Source organism: Sinohyriopsis cumingii, chromosome 8, assembly GCF_028554795.1.
Source record: "Sinohyriopsis cumingii isolate HCF-2022 chromosome 8, ASM2855479v2, whole genome shotgun sequence".
Lineage (NCBI taxonomy): Eukaryota > Metazoa > Mollusca > Bivalvia > Unionida > Unionidae > Sinohyriopsis > Sinohyriopsis cumingii.
This window is the reverse complement of record NC_142968.1, coordinates 20,160,952-20,184,388: the sequence shown is the minus strand read 5'-3', so window position 1 is coordinate 20,184,388 and position 23,437 is coordinate 20,160,952. Positions and strand designations below refer to the sequence as shown.

The 23,437-nt window shown below is 35.3% G+C and overlaps 1 protein-coding gene across 4 annotated transcripts; it reads left to right on the top strand.

Annotated features, from left to right (window-relative positions):
- The first annotated feature begins 711 nt into the window (after positions 1–711).
- Positions 712–23,091, top strand: LOC149793094 (uncharacterized). Of its 4 annotated transcripts, XM_089966997.1 has the most exons (10): positions 1,968–2,054; positions 5,211–5,325; positions 6,065–6,224; positions 6,853–6,923; positions 7,362–7,470; positions 10,128–10,255; positions 11,643–11,866; positions 20,469–20,634; positions 22,705–22,850; positions 22,886–23,091. In XM_089966997.1, exons 1-9 carry the CDS (start codon positions 2,049–2,051, stop codon positions 22,812–22,814), a joined length of 1,089 nt encoding a protein of 362 aa, XP_089823123.1. In that variant the 5' UTR covers positions 1,968–2,048; the 3' UTR covers positions 22,815–22,850; positions 22,886–23,091. The 4 variants fall into 4 exon arrangements, with proteins under 4 accessions (XP_089823125.1, XP_089823124.1, XP_089823123.1 ...); XM_089966999.1 differs by lacking the exon at positions 1,968–2,054 and adding an exon at positions 712–811 and having other exon boundaries at positions 22,705–23,091; XM_089966998.1 differs by lacking the exon at positions 1,968–2,054 and adding an exon at positions 718–818 and having other exon boundaries at positions 22,705–23,091.
- The last annotated feature ends 346 nt before the right edge of the window (positions 23,092–23,437 follow it).

The following is a 23,437-nucleotide window of genomic DNA, read 5'->3' as shown; positions in this document are numbered from 1 at the left end:
TACGACCCCAATATTCCCCATGTTCAATTTCCCTTGACACTAAACGTACCCAGGCTGTGCTAAAAAAAATATTGACCCTAAACGTTCTCAAGGGGGTCTGTAATGTCTGTAATGTATTTTATCATTGACCCCAAACATACTCAGGGTTATTTAAAAAGTGTTGATCCATAACGTACCCACGACCTTTTTGACTTGGTTTTCCATTGACCCTAAACAGCCCCACTATACTACTCAACCTTTTTAAATAATGTTATTTTTGGTAAAATTAGTCATATTAATGACATGAACTACCGTTGATAATCTGCAACGTGACTCTGTATTGAAAAAATATAGTTCGTATTTCAGCTCAAATCAGAGAAGTAATCCTCAACTATAGCAAATTTGTCTAAATTCTCCTAAAATGAAGAAATTTTAATTTCGCGAAAAGTACCCTCTACTTGCCATCTGTTTGAAAAAAAATTATTTCAGAAAGGTATCGAGGCTAAGTTTCTCTCTCTCTCTCTCTCTCTCAAAAATTACAGATTTCTTTTTCGCTCCTCCATATCTTGATCTACTTTTTCATTAATGAAAAAAATTACTGTGATAGATATCTATCCGCATTTACGGAAAAAAAGAAAGAAAGAAACCAAGGAAAAAGACGAAACGTATGGACATAACATTCCCTTTGTTAACATGTAAGGGACGGGATATAACTCTAGCAAGCATGGTCTGTTTACAGTACGAGTGATTCGGATATTTTGTCCCAGTTGCGGCGAGGCGCAGTGGGTCACATATAAACTACGTGTTCATTTCTTGCTTGCAACCATTACAGGTGAGAGGTATGTTCTGCATTTTGTGTGGTTAATACACAGATAGTGTGTATATGTGCTTAATGAAATTGTAAAACACCGCAATCTAGATAGACAATGCCCTCATGGAGCGATCATTGTTTAAAAACTTAACTCTCTGAGTCTGAGTCTCTCTCTCTCTCTCTCATCGCACTGTGTTGTTATGTTGTCCTCCCAACTAAAACACGTACATTTAAAACGTATACAGCATAAAATCCGATGACAGTTACGTGATGTTTAACAGACATTGATATAAGGCGATAGTTTCACGATGTTTAACAGACACAAAAGACGATTGTTACAAGATTTTCCAGATACATGTTTTGAACTATATACTGATATATGAAAAATACTTTGTACATTTAAGTAAGTACAATGAAAAAAAAAAAAATGAAAAAAATGATGATTGTATTAACGTCCTAAAATAAAGACAGTGGATTGATAATCATACATCCTTTTATAAAAACCCAGTGGTATCGTGAAGTGAAATGTAGAATTTTTCTTTGGATGATATCCTTTCTCAAAGTGTTATATATCAACAGTCGTGATGCAAATTGTTGATTTGCTTCAGTTCTTATAAACTATTGTAAGGCATCTCATTATTTTCCTCAACAAAAGGGAGGGTATTTTTCTCTCTATTCCAGTTGTTTCTTTTCTACTTTCTGCCACTTTTTTGAAACTCCACCTGACCAGTTTGTGTTGTAAATTGCAATTTATTTTTATTGCCATGTTCTTGAATTGTGAGTCATTACCCAAGTTTTTCAAACTTTGTAAAGACAGTGATTCTGCAGTTTCTCAGCCCCAGAACTGTCAGTGTTGCTATGGGGTGACTTTGTTTTTAAGAATAAAATAAAAAATTCAGTGGTGCTTGTATGTTTGTTATCAGCTTCACACTAAAGTCCTGATTGGAATCTTGTTCAACTTTGTTGTTAATGAAGTCAATCTGATCTGCTTTTCAACAACCCTATTTATATCTCTTCAAGAAGTTTATTTGTATCTCCTTAACAACCCTATTTGTATCTCCTCAACAACCTTATTTCCTTAGCATCCCTATTTCTATATCACAAACCAATTCAGATCTTCTTAACAACATCATTTGTATCTCCTCAACAACCCCATTTGTCTCTCCTTAACAGGGTGGCTGAGTGGTCTGAAGCGTTTTCCATTACGGATCACTGCCATTTCACCTGTCTGCATGAGTTCGAGTCTCGGATTCGGCCAATGTGGGTATGTGTGAAAGCTCGCCAGTAGCTTCTCGTGGGTCAGTGGTTCTTTCCAGGGTTTTCCCAGGTTCTTCTTCCACCATTAATATTGGCCGCCATGTATAGCCTATCGTGTACTGAAATATGGCGTTAAACCATACAACAACAACAACTCTCCTTAACGACCCTATTTGTATCTCCTTAATAACCCCAATTTGTACATCCTTAGCAACCATATTTCTATATCACTAACGACACTATTTGTATCTATTCAACAACCCTATTTGTATCTCAACAACCCTATTTGTCTTTTCTCAACATCACTTGTCTCTCCTTAACAACCCTATTTATATCTCAGCAACCCTATTTGTATCTCCTTAACAACCCTAGTTGTATCTCCTCAAGAACCCTATTTGTATCTCCTAAATATATTTTTTTGCATCCTATTTCTTAAGAGTTCTGTTTGATTTCTATCCACTTCAAAGAGGAGTAAGACACATTTCAATTGGGATGGTACCATGTTATGTGTGTCACCAATTCCACAATCAAAATTGTGATATGCAAGACTTTATAATGGTCTATTTGTGAAAATAATAAAGCTGAGACACAGCATTGCACCTTTTCAAAATACATAAGTTGTTTAACCAACATTTTTAAATCATAAACATCGATTTTTGAAGAGCAATTGTCATTTATCAAACAGTTGTGATTTAGATTACCAGTTACCTCAGCTAGTTGTAGTGTATGGTCATTTTGTCCACTCATTTGCGAAAGTCATTCATGCAGGTTTTATTACTCCTTAATGGTGGTCTGTAGCTGCCCATCATAGACCAATTTTATTTGTAAAGACAATCTCTACAATAGTTGATCCCAGGTGTAGTTTTCTGTCACCAGCTGTATCTACTATTCTTAAGAATGCTGTATTGCCTGCATGAACATGACCCAAACCCAGCTGACGTATCCTGTCAGCTCCTTATTGATGATAGTTGTTTACCTTGCAAAGCTGTCATCAAGAGTTTTCATTGCTAGGAACAACAAATTGATGATATCTCTTGATAATTGAGCGTTTATAACACAGAATTTACATCAGTGATTATTGATATTTAACCAGGGACACATTAAATGATTTGGATATTATAATTGTGCTTGTTGAAGCTCAGAAAAAAGGTCAAATTATTTGTTTTGCTGGTGTTCTTACATTAAGAATATCATTGAAAATTTTTGTCTTTGGGAAATGCACTTAACTCCTGTTTCATTTGCATGATACAGCCATGTGTATCTCTTTGGGAAATGAGCTTAGCTCCTGTTTCATTTGCATGATATAGTCATGTGTGTGTCTTTAGGAAATGTACTTAGCTTCTATTTCATTTGCATGATCAAGTCATGTGTGGGTTTTTAGGAAATGTACTTAACTCCTGTTTCACCTGCATGATATAGCCATTTGTGTGTCTTTAGGAAATGTACTTAGCTTCTTTTTCATTTGCATGATATAGCCGTGTATGTGTGTGTGTCTTTGGGGAAGGCATTTAGCTCCTGTTTCATCTACATGATATAGCCATGTGTGTGTGTGTGTGTGTCTTTGGGGAAGGCATTTAGCACCTGTTTCATTTGCATGATATAGCCATGTGTGTATGTTTGTGTGTGTGTATGTCTTTGGGGAAGGCATTTAGCTCCTGTTTATCTACATGATATAGCCATGTGTGTGTGTGTGTGTCTTTGGGGAAGGCATTTAGCTCCTGTTTCATTTGCATGATATAGCCATGTGTGTATGTGTGTGTCTTTGGGGAAGGCATTTAGCTCCCGTTTCATTTGCATGTAATAGCCATGTGTGTGTGTGTGTGTGTGTGTGTGTGTGTATTTCTGGGGAAGGCATTTAGCTTCTATTTCATTTGCATGATGTAGCCGTGTGTGTGTGTGTGTCTTTGGGGAAGGCATTTAGCTCCTGTTTCATCTACATGATATAGCCATGTGTGTGTGTCTTTGGGGAAGGCATTTAGCTCCAGTTTCATTTGCATGATATAGCCATGTGTGTGTGTGTGTGTGTCTTTGGGGAAGGCATTTAGCTCCTGTTTCATCTACATAATATAGCCACATACAGTGCTATATGTTGGGTATTAAATGCATAATGCTTAAGTAACTGGCAATTTTTTTTAAAGAAAAGTTTTCAGTGATGATAAATTTATATATTTATTTACAGTTACTAGATGTGTATTTTGGCATGTCATAACTAAAGGCAGCTAAATATGAGTAAAGATGTCTTACTGGTTATTCAGGGCCAGATCCAGGAATATCATTGGGGGAGGGAGGGGGTAGTATAACCAAGTTGGCAAGGGGTTAGAGAGATGGAGTCCCAGGAAGCTCCTGCATTTTATATGTTTCCAGGTTATAATTTTAACATTCTAACTGTAAAGGAAGCTTACTCTTGGAATAGTTCAAGTTGTTATGCACCCATTTTCTGAAGAATATATTGGTCACCTTTGAGGCTATTATATGTCATCCTATCATTGTTAAGTTATGCAAATTGTCTTGACTGCTTGTCAAATTTAATCTTTTCATGGATATTTTTAGAAAGCATGTAAACATAAATGCATATTACACAGGGAAGGCTATCTGTTTACTTTGTACTTTTTGGGTTTTGTAGGAATGCATATTACACAGGGAAGGCTATCTGTTTATTTGTACTTTTGGGATTTTGTAGGAATGCATATTACACAGGGAAGGCTATCTGTTTATTTTGTAGTTTTTGGGTTTTTGTAGGAATGCATATTACACAGGGAAGGCTGTCTGTTTATTTTGTACTTTTGGGATTTTGTAGGAATGCATATTACACAGGGAAGGCTATCTGTTTATTTTGTACTTTTGGGATTTTGTAGGAATGCATATTACACAGGGAAGGCTATCTGTTTATTTTGTACTTTTGGGTTTTGTAGGAATGCATATTACACAGGGAAGACTATCTGTTTATTTTGTACTTTTGGGGTTTTGTAGGAATGTATATTACACAGGGAAGGCTATCTGTTTATTTTGTACTTTTGGGGTTTTGTAGGAATGCATATTACACAGGGAAGACTGTTTATTTTGTACTTTTGGGGTTTTGTAGGAATGCATTTTCTGTGAGTAAGGCAGTTTTAAGGCTTGATAGTGGTAAAATATGTTTATAATCACTTTTGATCTGTTGCAGGTGTCAAAGTCAATCAGAAAGTCACCTGCCATCAGACTACGATCAGTCCATCATTTTGATGTTGGAAATATGGCATCAAAAATTGGTTTTGCCATCTTTGGAATGGGCTCAATGGGTAATATTTATTTTGTAAAGGATAGAAGACATCGCTTGATGATGGGAAGTGTTAAAAGATGCCCCAGCTCATGCACAGGCATATAATGTTATACAAAGATCTATGTGGTATAGGTGCACACATGTACTTTTGTGGAAAATTGGTATCCGGATTTATTGGAGACATTTCATATTTCATTTGTAGCTGACCATATGGATTAAAAGTTCACACATTGCCTGTCCTGACAGACATCATATTGTATGATTTCCAGTCAGCAAAGGCTATAAACAGAAATGGTTACTTTTTGCCAGGCCCTAGTCACCCCCACCCCTGACAAACCCCCAAGTGTGCGTGGAAAATAGATCTGAGAATGATTTTCTTGAATAATCTTACAACAGATGCCACGAGTTAAAGTCTTATTTCATTAAATATACATGTCTATGAATTAGTTTTAACTTTGGCAGTATAATCTGCACAAATGTGTTTTGTCAAAAGACAATTTTCTTATCATCTTTAAGTAACATTAACATAAGAAAATGATTTAATATTCTGCAACATAGCATTTTTCTTTCAATATATTAAAAAATTTCTCCCATTGTGTTGATCATGGCAAAGCAGTATTTCAAAATTTCATCAGTGTCTTTAAAACTGTAACTATTTTTACTGCGAGTCATCAGATATAAGAAACTTGAAAACATTTATATTTGGGGTTTTTGAAAAATTAAAATCTGTTTAATAATCATGTGATTTTATATCTAAGGTATTGAGCATGTGAAGAATATTGTGATGTCACCACGTGCTTCTCTACAGTGGATTATTAGGAAGAAGCTAAAAGATGCCCAGCAATTTACAAAGGAGTTTGATCTGTCTACACAGTGTGGCACATCTGATATGATCGACCAAGTAATGAATGACTCCAAGTGAGTTTTATTATTTTTATTGTATTTATTGTTGAGTCAGAATGATAAAGGCATATTCAGCATTACATTTTAGTATTTCCATCAAATAGTCAAGATAAAGTTCATTTCACTTTAATAAATACAGTGTGACTCTACTATAACATGGTGGTTGGGGTCTATAGAATCTGACCATGTTATAGATCGAACCATGTTATAACCATCAAACAGTGAAGACAAAGTTCATTTCACTTTAAGAAATACCTGAACTGAAATTAGAATATCTTTTTAGAAGCTTAAATATCAAGGTCACTTCACCTACAGAAAATGGTTATTGATATAAAATTTTCATATAATAATCAATCTAATTTCAGGTTTTACAAGTTTAATTTTGAGATTGCTATTTTGAAATAAACAACTAAAACAACAACAAAAACAACAAAGAAGCCAATAGCAAAACAAACTGGACAAAAATCCATTTCTTGTTGAGGTTCTGTAGACTAAAGGCCAAGGTCACTATCCTTGTAGGAAAATTTATTATTTTTGTACAACAGTTGTTTTACCTCTTATAAAACATAATTTTAAAGGTTTGTAAAATAATAGACATACCTCTGTCACTGTAAAACTATTGCTTTTTATTGTACATTTTCAGCGTGCAAGCTGTAGTCATTTGCTCCCCAACAGACACGCATGAACCATTAATTAGGAAATCTCTTGAATCAGGTATTTTGTTTATTTGTTTATTTTTAGTCAGTAACATATAATACACAAATATGTTAACTGAAAACCTTTTATCACTGTCTGTCCTAGGTAACGTATAAGCAATGGATTTGTACTGAAGTTAAAAATACATTTTTTAAAAGTCATGCAGACTATGATTACATAGGAATTTAAGTCAAGTATGAAAATGCATCGAGAATTTTAGCAGTTCATAATAGCATGATATAGTTTATATACATTGTTGTAAATAAAATTTAGCATCTGTAAATTTTCAATCCATTCAATGATTGTTATCAGATTGTGCTGTAATTAAACTAAGTCTGTTTATTTTAGATCCATTCAATGCCTGTTCCTCAATTTTTTGTGCTGTATTCAAACTAAACTAGTATGTTACTTGAATAGTATTATCATGAAATAACATTGTTCTGCTCTGTTCAAAAGGCAAGTCAGTATTTTGTGAAAAGCCCATTACTACGGAGATTGCAACCACTGCAGCATGCTACGATTTAGCAAAGAAAAAAAGAAAGTCACTCTTCTGTGCCTTCCAGAGGTAATGTACACACTAAGAACAATGGTATTTATTTACTGACGGTGTTTTTTTCTAGTTACAATAGAAAATATGGTCCTTTTCTAGTTACATTAGAAAATATGGTCCTTTTCTAGTTACAATAGAAAATATGGTCCTTTTCTAGTTACAATAGATATGACTCAAAGTGACTTGAAGCACTTCAGTGTGTACAGTGGGTAGATTTCCTAAGAAGTGTCTGATCAATGAAAAACTTACTTTTGTCAAGTAGTTCTATTATTTATTAACCATTAACTTATCACTTTTGTATGTAATTGCCTGATACAGGGGCATATGTGACCAAAAATACATTCATTACTGCTAAAGGTCTCAGTGTATGATGACTGATATAAGAACTAAAATGGTTACTTTTTAGATGAATATATGGATGATGTACAAGATAAGTATGAGATTCATGTCATCTATTGATCCAGTGAGGGTAATTTTTTTTACAAAAGTAAATTGTAAGAGGGTTTTTTTAGTATAAGTTGGTAACAAGTCTCCTTCTATTTGGACCTGCTGAATCGAAAAGTGCATGCTACCAGGATGTATTTGGCTTATTAAGGGCCATAATGTAGCATCAAAGTGATGTACAAAAAATTAGATTTTGTAAAGCTGAAATTTATGTCAGCTGTGGATTCACTAGGTGAACCAAAACAATTTATTTTAACAGAGTTGGTGGTTGGAAATTGATGTAAATCAATTTTTGTCCACATTTAAAGTGGAAACGAGAATATTACAGTAACTGTTCAGATGACTGCAGATGTGTCAACAGCATTGCTGGAGTTTGGTTAAATGTTTCATTTGCTTATATTTCCTGCAGTTCTTGACAGATTCTTTTCATACTTTGAGTCAATCATCATGAAGGAGTCACAGATTTTACTGCATGATATTTGCTCAGCTTTTGACCTTGGGCTGAGGGTCACAGCCATAAAAAATTTGTGTCATTGTTATTGGTGAAAGGTATTCATTTCATCATATTACCCATACCCCTTCACTGCATCTTGAAATGTTTCATTATGAAGCAAAGAAAATTCACTCTGCTAAACACTTGCTCATCTTTTTGACCTTGGGTCAAGTTCACAAGGTTGAACTCAGTGCTGAAGTTCTTGGATTAAGGAATGGGCCATAATGGTCACCTCTCATAAAACGGTAACCTATTATATCTAACTAGCCTCATATCACCTATCAAGTAGCCACATGTACAATCTGTTCAGATATCATTTTAGTCTGTTACTTTATTTGCTGTAGGAGCTAAATTATGGTTAATTAATTTACCTGACTCTTGGATTTATGGTAGAATCAGACCTGGGAGGGTGGGGTGGGATTTGCATCTGAGACTTTTTATATGGACAGAATTGTATGGGTTCATTTCTCATAATGGCAGTTTTGGTTTTGTTTAATAATATTTGGCTGGTATGCATAATTTGAATTTTATGCTATTTTTAATACATGTATATGTGGCCTTTTATGAATATAATATGTGGAGTCGATGTTGAAGGCCAGGACTTGCTGCTGTACAGAACCAGTTCTGGCACAATGTTCACTTATTGTTGATACAGTGCAGCAATTTTTTTGGTAGAAAAGTAAAATTGCAATGTATAAAATATATTGTTGGCTGGATTGCAGAGCAGTTCTTGCTTGTGGATTGATACAAAATAATGTCAGACCATCAATACTAAGGGAAATGTTTTTGTTTAGATATTTCTCTCAGACACTCTTTCTTGTAGAGTCACATGACTTGGTATGTAGATGCTTCATTAAGGCATCCATGAAAACTAGGTCACTCTGGTATATATTATATTTTTTCATGGTTCACTATTTTGTGCCTACCTTTGTGTTAAACTCAGTTTTTCTGACACCTTTGCTTACATAGTCTTGTGATAAGGAGTAAAGAATCATGACGAATACTACACACTGAACACAAAACTATGTAAGTCTTATTTCTCAGCACAGTGACCAGCTTTGTGTTTAGCTTGGTTTCTCAGACACTGTGGTTTTCAGAGTCATGTAAATTTAAATGTAGATGTGTCATGAAGAACCTTAAATCAAAACTAGGTCACTGTGACCCATATTTCACACTCCATTGACATTTAAATTTAGCTTGATTTTTCTCAGACAGTTCTGCTTGCAGAGTAATGTAGGTTGGTAGGCAGATGGTTCATGAAAAGCACAAAACTCGGATGCAAAATTACTTCATTGTCTTAACAGGAGCTGCAGTGGAACTGTTGAGAAACCAGTGTTTCCCATCCAACCCAAGGTAAGAAGCATAATGACCAACCATTCAATTTTGACATTTTGTATTAGGGGGAGGGACAGAGGGCCCATGATTTACTTTTGAACCCGGATACATTTTGTTTTCTTAAACCTCATGACATTCTTTTCTGAATAATATAATAGATATAATTAATATTTTTAAGGCAAGAATATTTTTTAAGCTATTTAAGTACGGGATTTTTTGTTCTTCAAAAAAATCCCTGTCACCCCCTACTTCTCAATTTGTCAGTTTAAATTGTAGGTCCCTAAAGGTTGACTTTACACTTTCATACATTCTATCAAACCATTTAATGGTTATGGTATTTATGAAGTTAAGTCTACAAAGCTGATGTAATTGCTGCCAGCTACTATTTCATGTTTTACAGGCGTTTTGATCCAAGCTTTCAACAGGTTCATGACAAAATAAGGAGTGGGGAGCTGGGCAGACTTCGAGTATTCAAATCTACTAGCAGAGATGTGAAACCACCTCCATTAAGCTATGTCAAATCTTCAGGTATAATTTTTATGAAGTCCATTAATGTAATTAATGTAGTCATTTTTAACAAGAAAAGCATTGAAAAAAAATTACATTTTTGAGAAAAATTGTCTTGTTTACACAGACTTGTCATGACATTATTTTGTTAACATAGAAGTGTGTACCATGACCAAACATGTAAAATAAATTGAAGAAAGTCTGTCATGTTTACCCCGACCCAGAGTAGCCCAGTTGAAGAAAGTCCTTATTTTTCACAGCATAAAATCTTCATGGATTCGTTTTTTTTTATACATACATATAAGATTCCATGTTTTGCATTGTTGAGGAAAAGTGCATCATCATGGAAGTTGTACTTTTTAAAGAAAAGTAACTTTTTCATTAAAGGTTTGCATAAACATATGTGGGCACTTTATTGTTAAGAAGTTACATTCTTTATGAAGATTACACTTTTTCACCCAAAAAGTTTCTTTTTCTTAAAAAACTGGATACACAGGCAAGTTTTTCGTCAAGAAAGTTACATGAAAGCATTAACCAGTCCAGTAGCTTAAGTGGTTAGAGTGTCCACCTCAGTCATGAGTTCAAACCCCAGCCAAGTCATACCAGAGACTTATAAAAATGGTACTAACAACTGCCTCGCTTGGTGCTGAGCATTAAGAGGTTAGTGTTAGGACTGGTCAGCCTGGTGTCGGGATAATTTGACTGAGTGGGACATGATGCTACGTGTCTGTGGCATGATGCCCCAGTGCTAGACATCACTATAAACTGCCACACTGCAGACATTATAGCAATATGATTGAAATATTGTTAAAGCAGCATTAAAAATCCCAATCACTCATACACATACACACACACATGAAATCATTATTTCATGAAGCATTTCCAATTTATGTGAAGAAACCATTATTTTTACAAAACAATCAGTCTTCATAAAGATTGTATAATTGCCTGTTGGTGTCATTAAATGCACCAATACTTTAAAGTGAACCCTCAGTGGCTGACAAGATGAGGTGACAATGAAAGATCACTTGCCTAAATAATAATTAGGTAAGATATAAAGAAGCCACCTGGGACTAATACCATGTAACATATCCACCATCCCCCAGATGCTGCTGATACCAGATACCTTTTAGCATATCTGCCAGACCTTGCGGACACCAACTATCTTGTAGCATATCCGCCAGACCTTGCTGACACCGTCTATCTTGTAGCATATCCACCAGACCTTGCTGACACCAGCTACCTTGCAGTGGAGTTCCATTGTACATGACATCAGACCTAATGCTTACATTATTTGGTTTCTGAGTGGAGTTACATAGTATATTTAAGTATATTAACTAATATAAAGTAGTAAATTATGAATGCCATTTTTGACATCCATACAGCATGATTACTTTTGAAATTATAGGTGGCATATTTTTTGACTCAACAATTCATGACCTGGATGTTGTATCTTGGATGGTGGGGTCAAAACCAAGAACAGTCTATGCGCAAGGAAATGCTTTTAATCCAGAAATAGGACATTGTGGTGACAATGATCAGGTGTTTGTGGTTATAAAGCATGAAAATGGTGTGCTGTCCTTCATTGACAATGGCAGGCTTGCACCGTATGGATATGATCAAAGGGTAGAGGTAAGGTATCGTCTTCTCCAGGCACCCCCACTCCTCTTACATATTCTTAAATTGTTTTTACCTGTTTGATTGAGGTAAGATAAAACTATAAAATATTTATAAAATTTGCCATTATGTAACCCAAACCTGACTGTGAACTGCATAAATCCAGACTTAATGTCACATAATACACCTGTATGTCAGGGTCAAGGCTGCTTGTTTGAAATCATGAATAAACAAGCAATGTGGACCCAGATCTGCTGGTGCATTATGGGATGGAAGATCTATGTCTTAGCTGTTTGCAGACTGGTGCACATTATATGAAATAAACCTTGCAGAACACAGTAAACATATAGACACAACTACATATGTGATTTATTCAAAGCTGGTGGAAAGAATGAGTTTGATATGACAAAGGAAAACATCTAGGCTGTCATGCCTAGAACTATTTATAAGCCATATCAAAGATCTTTCCACCGACTTAGAAAAAAACACAAATGCAGTTTTGTATTTACCGCCTCCTTTACACTTTTAAAATTTGTTTAGCTTTACAGTATAAATAAAATTCAAAATTTGTTTAGCTTTACAGTATAAATGAATTTTTTTTTATATAAATATGTCACTGTAAAAATGAAATTCAAACTTTTTATAGCATTACTGTATTAATGACATTCAAAATTTGTTTGTTTTCAGAGTATAAATGAAATTAAAAATTTGTTTAGTTATGAAATTCAGAATAAATTGGGATTTATAAAGAAGTTCAGATCACTGCATGTATAAATATAAATGCACATACATCAGAGAAGACACCAAAGTAGTTAAAATTGGGGTGTTTAGAAATTCAGATTGATGATTTGTATTGATCACCAGATTGATGATTTGTATTGATCACCAGATCAACCATGTAAGATTAATTGGGTATCAGAATAACAATTGATAATTGTTTTGTCACAACCTCCTCAACTGGATATGAAAACCCAGTTTGCCAAAAAGGTCACTTGGGAACATATCTCAAGCTGGCCAAAAAGGTCAGTTGGGGATGTATCTCAAGCTGGCCAAAAAAGGTCACTTGAGGACGTATCTCAAGCTGGCCAAAAAAGGTCACTTGAGGACGTATCTCAAGCTGGCCAAAAAAGGTCACTTGGGATGTATCTCAAGCTGGCCAAAAAAGGTCACTTGAGGACGTATCTCAAGCTGGCCAAAAAAGGTCACTTGAGGACGTATCTCAAGCTGGCCAAAAAAGGTCACTTGGGGACATATCTCAAGCTGGCCAAAAAAGGTCACTTGAGGACGTATCTCAAGCTGGCCAAAAAAGGTCACTTGGGGACATATCTCAAGCTGGCCAAAAAAGGTCACTTGAGGACATATCTCAAGCTGGCCAAAAAGGTCACTTGGGGACATATCTCAAGCTGGCCAAAAGGGTCACTTGGGGACTTATTTCAGGGTGGCCAAAAAAGGTCACTTGGGGACATATCTCCAGCTGGCCAAAAAGGTCACTTGAGGACATATCTCAAGCTGGCCAATATATTGTGGAACTGTTCTGACTCCAGTTTACGGCGCTGTGACCAGAAAATTTGGCTCATGTTTTAATTGCATTCTTAAAGTGTATTGGTGGTCTTCGGTTATTATAAAAAGAAACAAATTCATATTTAGAACTCAGATGAACCCAGGTCACAAAAATATTTAAATGGTAGTTGAAGCCTAACTGTTTTTTAGGTCACAAGTGCAGAAACACCTATGTGTACACAAACTGGTTATGATCAGTAAAACATCACCAGGATTTACATGGCATGAAATTAATATTACGAAATCCTATCAATGAAAATGAACATAGTTGTTTGGTATTAAGGGTTAGTTTGAAGTATTTAATATATTTGAAGAATTTAACCATTTCATCTGATTTTTTAAACTATTTATTTAGTCCGATTTAGATTGGGGTACAAGCTGTTGCTTCACATGACATACTTGTTTCACATTGGTGTGCTTGCTTCACATGACATACTTGTTTCGCATTGGTGTGCTTGCTTCACATGCTGTACTTCTTTCACATTGGTGTGCTTGCTTCACATGCTGTACTTCTTTGGGGCCCTGAGTGGCCGAGTGGTCTAAAGCGCTGTCCATTACGGATCACTGCCATCTCACCTCTGTCTGCCTGGGTTCGAGTCTCGGATTCGGCCTATGTGGATATGTGAGAAAGCTTGCCAGTAGCTTCTCAAGGGTCGGTGGTTCTTTCCGAGGATTTCCGGGGTTCTTCCTCCACCATTAATACTGGCCGCCATGTATAGCCTATCGTGTGCTGAAAAATGGTGTTAAACCCTACAACAGCAACAAAAAAATGTACTTCTTTCACATTGGTGTGCTTGCTTCACTTTCTAGTGCCTAAGTACAAAAGATGAAACTTTTATATATCTCAACTGGTATAAAATTATTTGGACAGCAAGAGGATCAGTGGTGTATGGCAGTATATAATACATTAAAAGAAACACAAAGCATAGACTCATTCTCATACACTGATGCATATCAAACACAAAGCATAGACTCTGCCACACAATGATACATATCAAACACAAAGCATAGACTCATTGCCACACACTGATACATATCAAACACAAAGCATAGACTCATTGCCACACACTGATACATATCAAACTCAAAGCATAGACTCTGCCACACACTGATACATATCAAACACAAAGCATAGAGTCATTGCCACACACTGATACATATCAAACACAAAGCATAGACTCATTGCCACACACTGGTAGATATCAAACACAAAGCATAGACTCATTGCCACACACTGATACATATCAAACACAAAGCGTGGACTCATTGCCACACACTGATGCACATCAAAACACAAAGCAAAGACTCATTGCCATACACTGATGCATATCAGACACAAAGCATAGACTCATTGCCACACAGTGATGCATATCCAACACAAAGCATAGACACATTGCCATACACTGATACATATCAAACACAAACCACAGACTCATTGCCATACACTGATACATATCAAACACAAAGCATAGACTCATTGCCACCCACTGATAAATATCAAACACAGAGCATAGACTCATTGCCACACACTGATGCACATCAAACACAAAGCATAGACTCATTGCCATAACTGATGCATATCAAACACAAGGCATAGACTCATTGCCACACAGTGATGCATATCCAACACAAAGCATAGACACATTGCCATACACTGGTACATATCAAACACAAACTACAGACTCATTGCCATACACTGATATATACCAAATACAAAGAATTAGACTCTTTGCCAATACACTGATGCATATCAAACACAAAGCATAGACACATTGCCATACACTGATGCATATCAAACAAAGCATAGACATATTGCCACACAGTGATACATATCAAACATGAAGCATAGACTCATTGCCACACACTGATACATATCAAACACGAAGCATAGACTCATTGCCACACACTGATACATATCAAAGAAAGCATTGACTCATTGCCACACACTGATGCATATCAAACACAAAACATAAGACTCATTGCCACACACTGATCATGTCAGACACAATGCATAGTCTCATTGCCACATACTGATACATATCAAGCACAAAGCAGACTCATTGCCACACACTGATACATATCAAACACAAAGCAAAGACTCATTGCCACACACTGATACATATCAAACACAAAGCATAGACACATTGCCACACACTGATACATATCAAACACAAAGCATAGATTCATTGCCACATACTGATGCACATCAAACAACAAAGCATAGACTCGTTGCCATACACTGATACATATCAAACACAAAGCATAGACTCATTGCGACAGTGATGCATATCCAACACAAAGCATAGACACATTGCCATACACTGATACATATCAAACACAAACCACAGACTCATTGCCATACACTGATACATATCAAACACAAAGCATAGATTCATTGCCAATACACTGATGCATATCAAACACAAAGCATAGACTCTGCCACACACTGATACATATCAAACACAAAGCATAGAGTCATTGCCACACACTGATACATATCAAACACAAAGCATAGAGTCATTGCCACACACTGATACATATCAAACACAAAGCGTAGACTCATTGCCACACACTGATGCTCATCAAAACACAAAGCATAGACTCATTGCCATACACTGATGCATATCAAACACAAAGCAGACTCATTGCCACACACTGATACATATCAAGCACAAAGCAGACTCATTGCCTCACAGTGATACATATCAAACACAAAGCATAGACTCATTGCCACACACTGATACATATCAAAGAAAGCATTGACACATTGCCACACACTGATGCATATCAAACACAAAACATAAGAGTCATTACCACGCACTGATTATGTCAAACACAATGCATAGACTCATTGCCACATACTGATACATATCAAGCACAAAGCAGACTCATTGCCACACACTGATACATATCAAACACAAAGCATAGACTCATTGCCATACACTGATACATATCAAACACAAAGCATAGACTCTGCCACACACTGATACATATCAAACACAAAGTATAGAGTCATTGCCACACACTGATACATATCAAACACAAAGCATAGACTCATTGCCACACACTGATACATATCAAACACAAAGCATAGACTCATTGCCACACACTGATACATATCAAACACAAAGTATAGACTCATTGCCACACACTGATACATATCAAAGAAAGCACTGACACATTGCCACACACTGATGCATATCAAACACAAAACATAAGAGTCATTGCCACACACTGATTATGTCAAACACAATGCATAGACTCATTGCTACATACTGATACATATCAAGCACAAAGCAGACTCATTGCCACACACTGATACATATCAAACACAAAGCATAGACTCATTGCCATACACTGATACATATCAAACACAAAGCATAGACTCTGCCACACACTGATACATATCAAACACAAAGTATAGAGTCATTGCCACACACTGATACATATCAAACACAAAGCATAGACTCATTGCCACACACTGATACATATCAAACACAAAGCATAGACTCATTGCCACACACTGATACATATCAAACACAAAGCATAGACTCATTGCCACACACTGATACATATCAAAGAAAGCATTGACACATTGCCACACACTGATGCATATCAAACACAAAACATAAGAGTCATTGCCACACACTGATTATGTCAAACACAATGCATAGACTCATTGCCACATACTGATACATATCAAGCACAAAGCAGACTCATTGCCACACACTGATACATATCAAACACAAAGCATAGACTTATTGCCATACACTGATACATATCAAACACAAAGCATAGACTCTGCCACACACTGATACATATCAAACACAAAGCATAGACTCATTGCCACACACTGATACATATCAAACACAAAGCATAGACTCATTGCCACACACTGATGCTCATCAAAACACAAAGCATAGACTCATTGCCATACACTGATGCATATCAAACACAAAGCACAGACTCATTGCGACACACTGATACATATTAAGCACAAAGCAGACTCATTGCCACACAGTGATACATATCAAACACAAAGCATAGACTCATTGCCACACACTGATACATATCAAACACAAGACTCATTGCCATACACTGTTGCATATCAACCACAAAGCACAGACTCATTGCCACACACTGATACATATCAAACACAAATCAGAGACTCATTTCAGTACACTGATACATATCAGACCGGAAGGATAGACTCATTGTTACACTGATACATATCAAACACAAATCAGACTCATTACAACACAGTGATACATATCAAACAAAGCATAGACTCATTGCCATACACTGATACATATCAAACACAAGATTCATTGCCATACACTGATGCATATCAAACACAAAGCATAGACACATTGCCACACACTGATAGATATCAAACAAAGCATTGACTCATTGCCACACACTGATGCATATCAAACACAAAGCATATACTCATTGCCACATACTGATACATATCAAACACAAAGCAGACTCATTTCCACACAGTGATACATATCAAACACAAAGCATAGACTCATTACCATATACTGATACATATCAAACACAAGACTCATTGCCATACACTGATGCATATCAAACTCAAAACATAGACACATTGCCACACACTGATACATATCAAACAGAAATCATAGACTTATTGCCATACACTGTTGCATATCAAACAAAGCATAGACACATTGCAACACCATGATACATATCAAACACAAAGCATAGACCCATTGCCACACAGTGATACATATCAAACACAAAGCATAGTCTCAGTGCCACACACTGATACATATCAAACACAAAGCATATACTCATTGCCACATACTGATGCATATCAAACACAAAGCAGACTCATTGCCATACACTGATACATATCAAACACAAAGCATAGACCCATTGCCATACACTGATACATATCAAACACAAAGCATAGACTCATCGTCATACACTGATACATATCAAACACAAAGCATAAACTCATTGCCACACACTGATACATATCAAACGCAAAGCATAGACTCGTTGACACACTCTGATACATATATATCATATTCAAGGCATAGAGACATTATTATACACTGATACTTATCACTCACACAGCATACAGAAATTATCATACATTGATATATAACATACTTATCATGGAAGGCATGGATATGATACCATATGCACATTGGGTACATATGAGGAACAAAGCATAGTGACCTTGTCTTACATTGATACATAACGTGTATCACACACAAGGCATATCTACATTATCATACACTTATACAATGCATATTTATCACATACAAAGCATAGATACATTACCATATATTGATATATATCACATACAAGGTGTATAGACATTATCATATACTGATATATAACATATTTTAAACAATGATTTAAACATATTTTTCCATTATTTTAAGACTTGTATAATAATATCAAACACAATATATGCATACAATATGTATAATAATAGCAAATACATACATAGAATCATACACCCACCCACACACCACAATTCACTAACGATACTAGAATAGTCATGGCAATGCAATTCACCATAGTTCAGCAGACACTCTAGAAAAGTTGTGGCAAAGCAGGTTCACCATAGTTCACCAAACACACTAAAATAGTCCTGGCAGTGCAGTTCATCATAGTTTACCAAACACACTAGAATAGTCCTGGCATTGCAGGTTCACCATAGTTTACCAAACACACTAAAATAGTCCTGGCAATGCAGGTTCACCATAGTTTACCAAACACACTAAAATAGTCCTGGCAATGCAGGTTCATCATAGTTTACCAAATACTCTAGAATAGTTGTGGCAATGCAGGTTCACCATAGTTTACCAAGCATACTAAAAAAGTATCTACTCCAGCTGCTTTTTTATAATTTCACTCAGGATAGATTTTCTTACTGAATGATAATTCTGATAGCGCTTGGCGGTTTACTTTAAGTACTTTTGTGATAGTATGAGACCCATTTTAATCCAATCCCAGTCTCTGTATTTTATGTGACATTTATAAATAAATCACTGAAAACTGAGCATAAATCTTTTTGGTTAGATATATTGTTTATGCATCTAAAAATAAATCATTGCAAAATTTACCTATTTTTGGTTAGATATAATGTTGCTATAATTAGAAATAAATCATTGAAAATTGAGCATACATCTTTATGGTTAGATACAATGTTTCTAAATATAGAAATAAATCACTGAAAATTGAGCATTCATCCTTTTGGTTGGATACAAGGTTGCTATAATTATACACGAATCATTGAAAATTGAGCATGCATGTTTTTTGGTTAGATACATTGTTTCTATATATAGAAATAAATCACTGAAAATTGAGCATTCATCCTTTTGGTTAGATACAAGGTTGCTATAATTAGACACAAATCATTGAATATTGAGCATACATCTTTTTTGGTTAGATACATTGTTTTTATATATAGAAATAAATCCCAGAACATTGAGCATATGTCCTTTTGGTTAGATACAGAGTGGCTATAAGTTGAAATAAATTATTGAAAATTTAGCACACGTTTTTGGTTAGATACAATGTTGTTACATTCCAAATGGATATTTGTGTGATCATTCATTTTGCCCTTCTTAGACAGAAAAAGTATTTTAGTGGATCAGAAGTTTTTTGATTGTTTTCCCCACCCACAGAGCACTTATAAGAAAGTATATCCCATTACCATTCCTCTTTATTTTTGTTCCTTTTTTTCTTTCATTTCTGTAATTTTCCCAGTTGGTATTATTTATTAATCATGCAAGAACCATTGTAGATAGATCATCACACTGACAATCCAACTGTTCCTGGTTCAGTATCCACCCTGTCCATCCTGGGTACTCAGCTGTCTCAGTGTGTCCTTGGGAAAGGCACTTAGTTCCCATTTTCTCAGCGTGATACAGCAAATATTGTACTAATTTAAGTACCATTTAAATCAACAACAAGAAGTTGTCATGCAAGAAATCTAATGTGGAAATATATGTAATGTGGTTATCAGTTATTATTATTATTATTATTATAATTATTAACATTATTATACCAGGCTCTTTGTGAGAAAGGCATGTTGACTGTTGAGAACAGGCCTATGTACAACATGACATCACATACAGCTATGGGCAATTCCGTTCCACAGATTGACCAGATTTATAAGACTAGATATGTGGAGGCTTACAGAAATGAACTGGAACACTTTCTAGATGTTATACAAGGTATTTTTATTTTGAAGTTATTAAGGCCTTCCTATGACAGTTTTCTTTTGTTTAATGAATTTGATGATTTTATTTGCACCTGTCCAGCTTATGATGTGTCTATGCAACGGACATGTATATGTTTGAATGACTATCAGTTCATTAGCCACTGTGATTTTAAAGCAGCATAATGTTTTGAGCCTAATTAATGATAGAGATCACAGCAAGAAGTATTTAAATCTGAATGAAATATTTACAAATCCTGTATCACTTCCAGAAATAGTCTTAAAGCATTAATTAAAAGAAATGAAAGAAAAACTGCTCGGTGTATGTATGCATGTATATATGATTTATGATCAGCTTGGTTAGTTGAAAAACTGACTGTATAGGAATTTTAATCTTAATTGTGTTGCATCTTCTAAAATAATTCTTTTTCTTTATAAAAATGTTACCTGTATTTAGCTCACTGAGGTTAACATCTGTTCTTACACAAAACTATCACTGACAATACTTTAATTACAGTTCACTTTGAAATTCATATTACACAACACTATGACTGACTATAGCTGTGTTAGAGTTCACTTTCATGTTATACAACACTGTGACTGACTATAGCTGTGTTAGAGTTCACTTTCATGTTATACAACACTGTGACTGACTATAGCTGTGTTAGAGTTCACTTTCATGTTATACATTGTTATGACTGACTATAGCTGTGTTAGAGTTCACTTTCATGTTATACAATATTATGACTGATTATAACTGTGTTAGAGTTCACTTTCATGTTATACAATGTTATGACTGACTATAGCTGTTAGAATTCACTTTCATGTTATACAATGTTATGACTGAATATAGCTGTGTTAGAGTTCACTTTCATGTTATGACTGACTATAGCTGTATTAGAGTTCACTTTCATGTTATACAATGTTATGACTGACTATAGCTGTGTTAGAGTTCACTTTCATGTTATACAACACTGACTGACTATAGCTGTGTTAGAGTTCACTTTCATGTTGTACAACACTTTGACTGACTATAGCTATGTTAGAGTTCACTTTCATGTTATACAACACTATGACTGACTATAGCTGTTAGAATTCACTTTCATGTTATACAATATGATGACCGACTATAGCTGTATTAGAGTTCACTTTCATGTTATACAATATGATGACTGGCTATAGCTGTGTTAGAGTTCACTTTCATGTTATACAATATTATGACTGACTATAGCTGTTAGAGTTCACTTTCATGTTATACAATATGATTGACTATAGCTGTGTTAGAGTTCACTTTCATGTTACACAATGTTATGACTGGCTATAGCTGTTAGAGTTCACTTTCATGTTATACAACACTGACTGACTATAGCTGTGTTAGAGTTCACTTTCATGTTATACAACACTGACTGACTATAGCTGTGTTAGAGTTCACTTTCATGTTATACAACACTGACTGACTAAAGTTGTGTTAGAGTTCACTTTCATGTTATACAATATTATGACTGTAGAAAAGTGGCAGTAAATAGTATTAGTAGGTTGAGATTACTGTTGTAGAAAAGTGTCATAGTGACAAGTAAAAGAAATCGAGCAAGTTAAGAAACTAAAGTAATTTCAGTCATCACCAATCTTTACACCTGTCATCACCAATCTTTACGCTTTTCATCACCAATATTCACACTTTTCATCACCAATATTCACACTTTTCATCACCAATCTTCACACTTGTTGTCATCAGCAATCTTCACACTTTCACTTAAAGGCGGCCTGAACTTACACATGCTTTGACAAAATTCCATTCAATGCTTTAGGAGTAGATAGGGCAGCCGATGGACTGGAAGACAGGGCATAATAATATCCACCAAAATCTGGTTAAAATAAAGATCTACTTGTGATGTTGGAGAGCTCTTAGATTTTATCAAATTTACTTTTTGTTTTTTAGAAAAGCATTAAGTGTTAAAGGTGACAGAAGAACAATGCTGATGGAATAATGGTTCATTATTTTGTTTCACTCATTATTTTAACCAAGTTATTGTTTGCCAGGATAAAAAGGAAAAAATAATTGGAATAGTTGTTTGTATTATTTCAGAAAAAGATGAACTTAAGGTTACAAAGGAGGATACCATAATGGCAATGCGATTAGCCAATCTTTGCACCGAATCAGTGAAAGCCAGGAAAGAACTAATCTACATGGATTAGTGCAAGCCAGGAAAGAACTAATCTACATGGATTAGTGCAAGCCAGGAAAGAACTAATCTACATGGATTAGTAATGCTTTATAGTCTGTGTCTCCATATTAGATAAATTCTCAGCGCGTAATGTTGTTTATAAACATAACCATAATCATGTATAAATGCTGTGACAGGGCTTATTCTTATGGTTATAGGTTTATATGTTTTCCTTACAAGATGCTGAATGCAAATGCCTCATTATAAGCATAGACAAATTCAATTAAATCATGACAAACAGTAAATAATGACTTGTTTGATTTTTGTAAGATCTTTTTGAGAGAGAAAAAGAGGGTGGAGGGAGAAAAATGACCCTTTTTAAAAGCATAGAGTGAAAATAGTTCTGACTTCTGGATATTATTAAGGAAGTCTGATTTCTTTTGTATTCCAATTACTTTTCATTTAATCTCAACTGATCTAGTACAGATTTACACCTTTTAGTTTCATATTTAGGTTGATTGACTCATTTTTTCAGTTCACCTAGTCTTTGGTATAGCCCTACATCTGCCCATTGATATTTCCCACAGGTGTTTACTTCCCCTTAATTGCTGAGGCAGTTCAGATCAATCCTAATGTTTCTAAGGCATGTCCTAC

What these genes read in the sequence shown, in the direction of transcription:
- LOC149793094 (XM_089966997.1), top strand. An exon ending in CTTTGGAATGGGCTCAATGG is followed by an intron (nt 5,326 to 6,064) that starts GTAATATTTATT and finishes TTTATATCTAAG; the next exon opens with GTATTGAGCATGTGAAGAAT. An exon ending in GATATGATCAAAGGGTAGAG is followed by an intron (nt 11,867 to 20,468) that starts GTAAGGTATCGT and finishes TTATTATACCAG; the next exon opens with GCTCTTTGTGAGAAAGGCAT.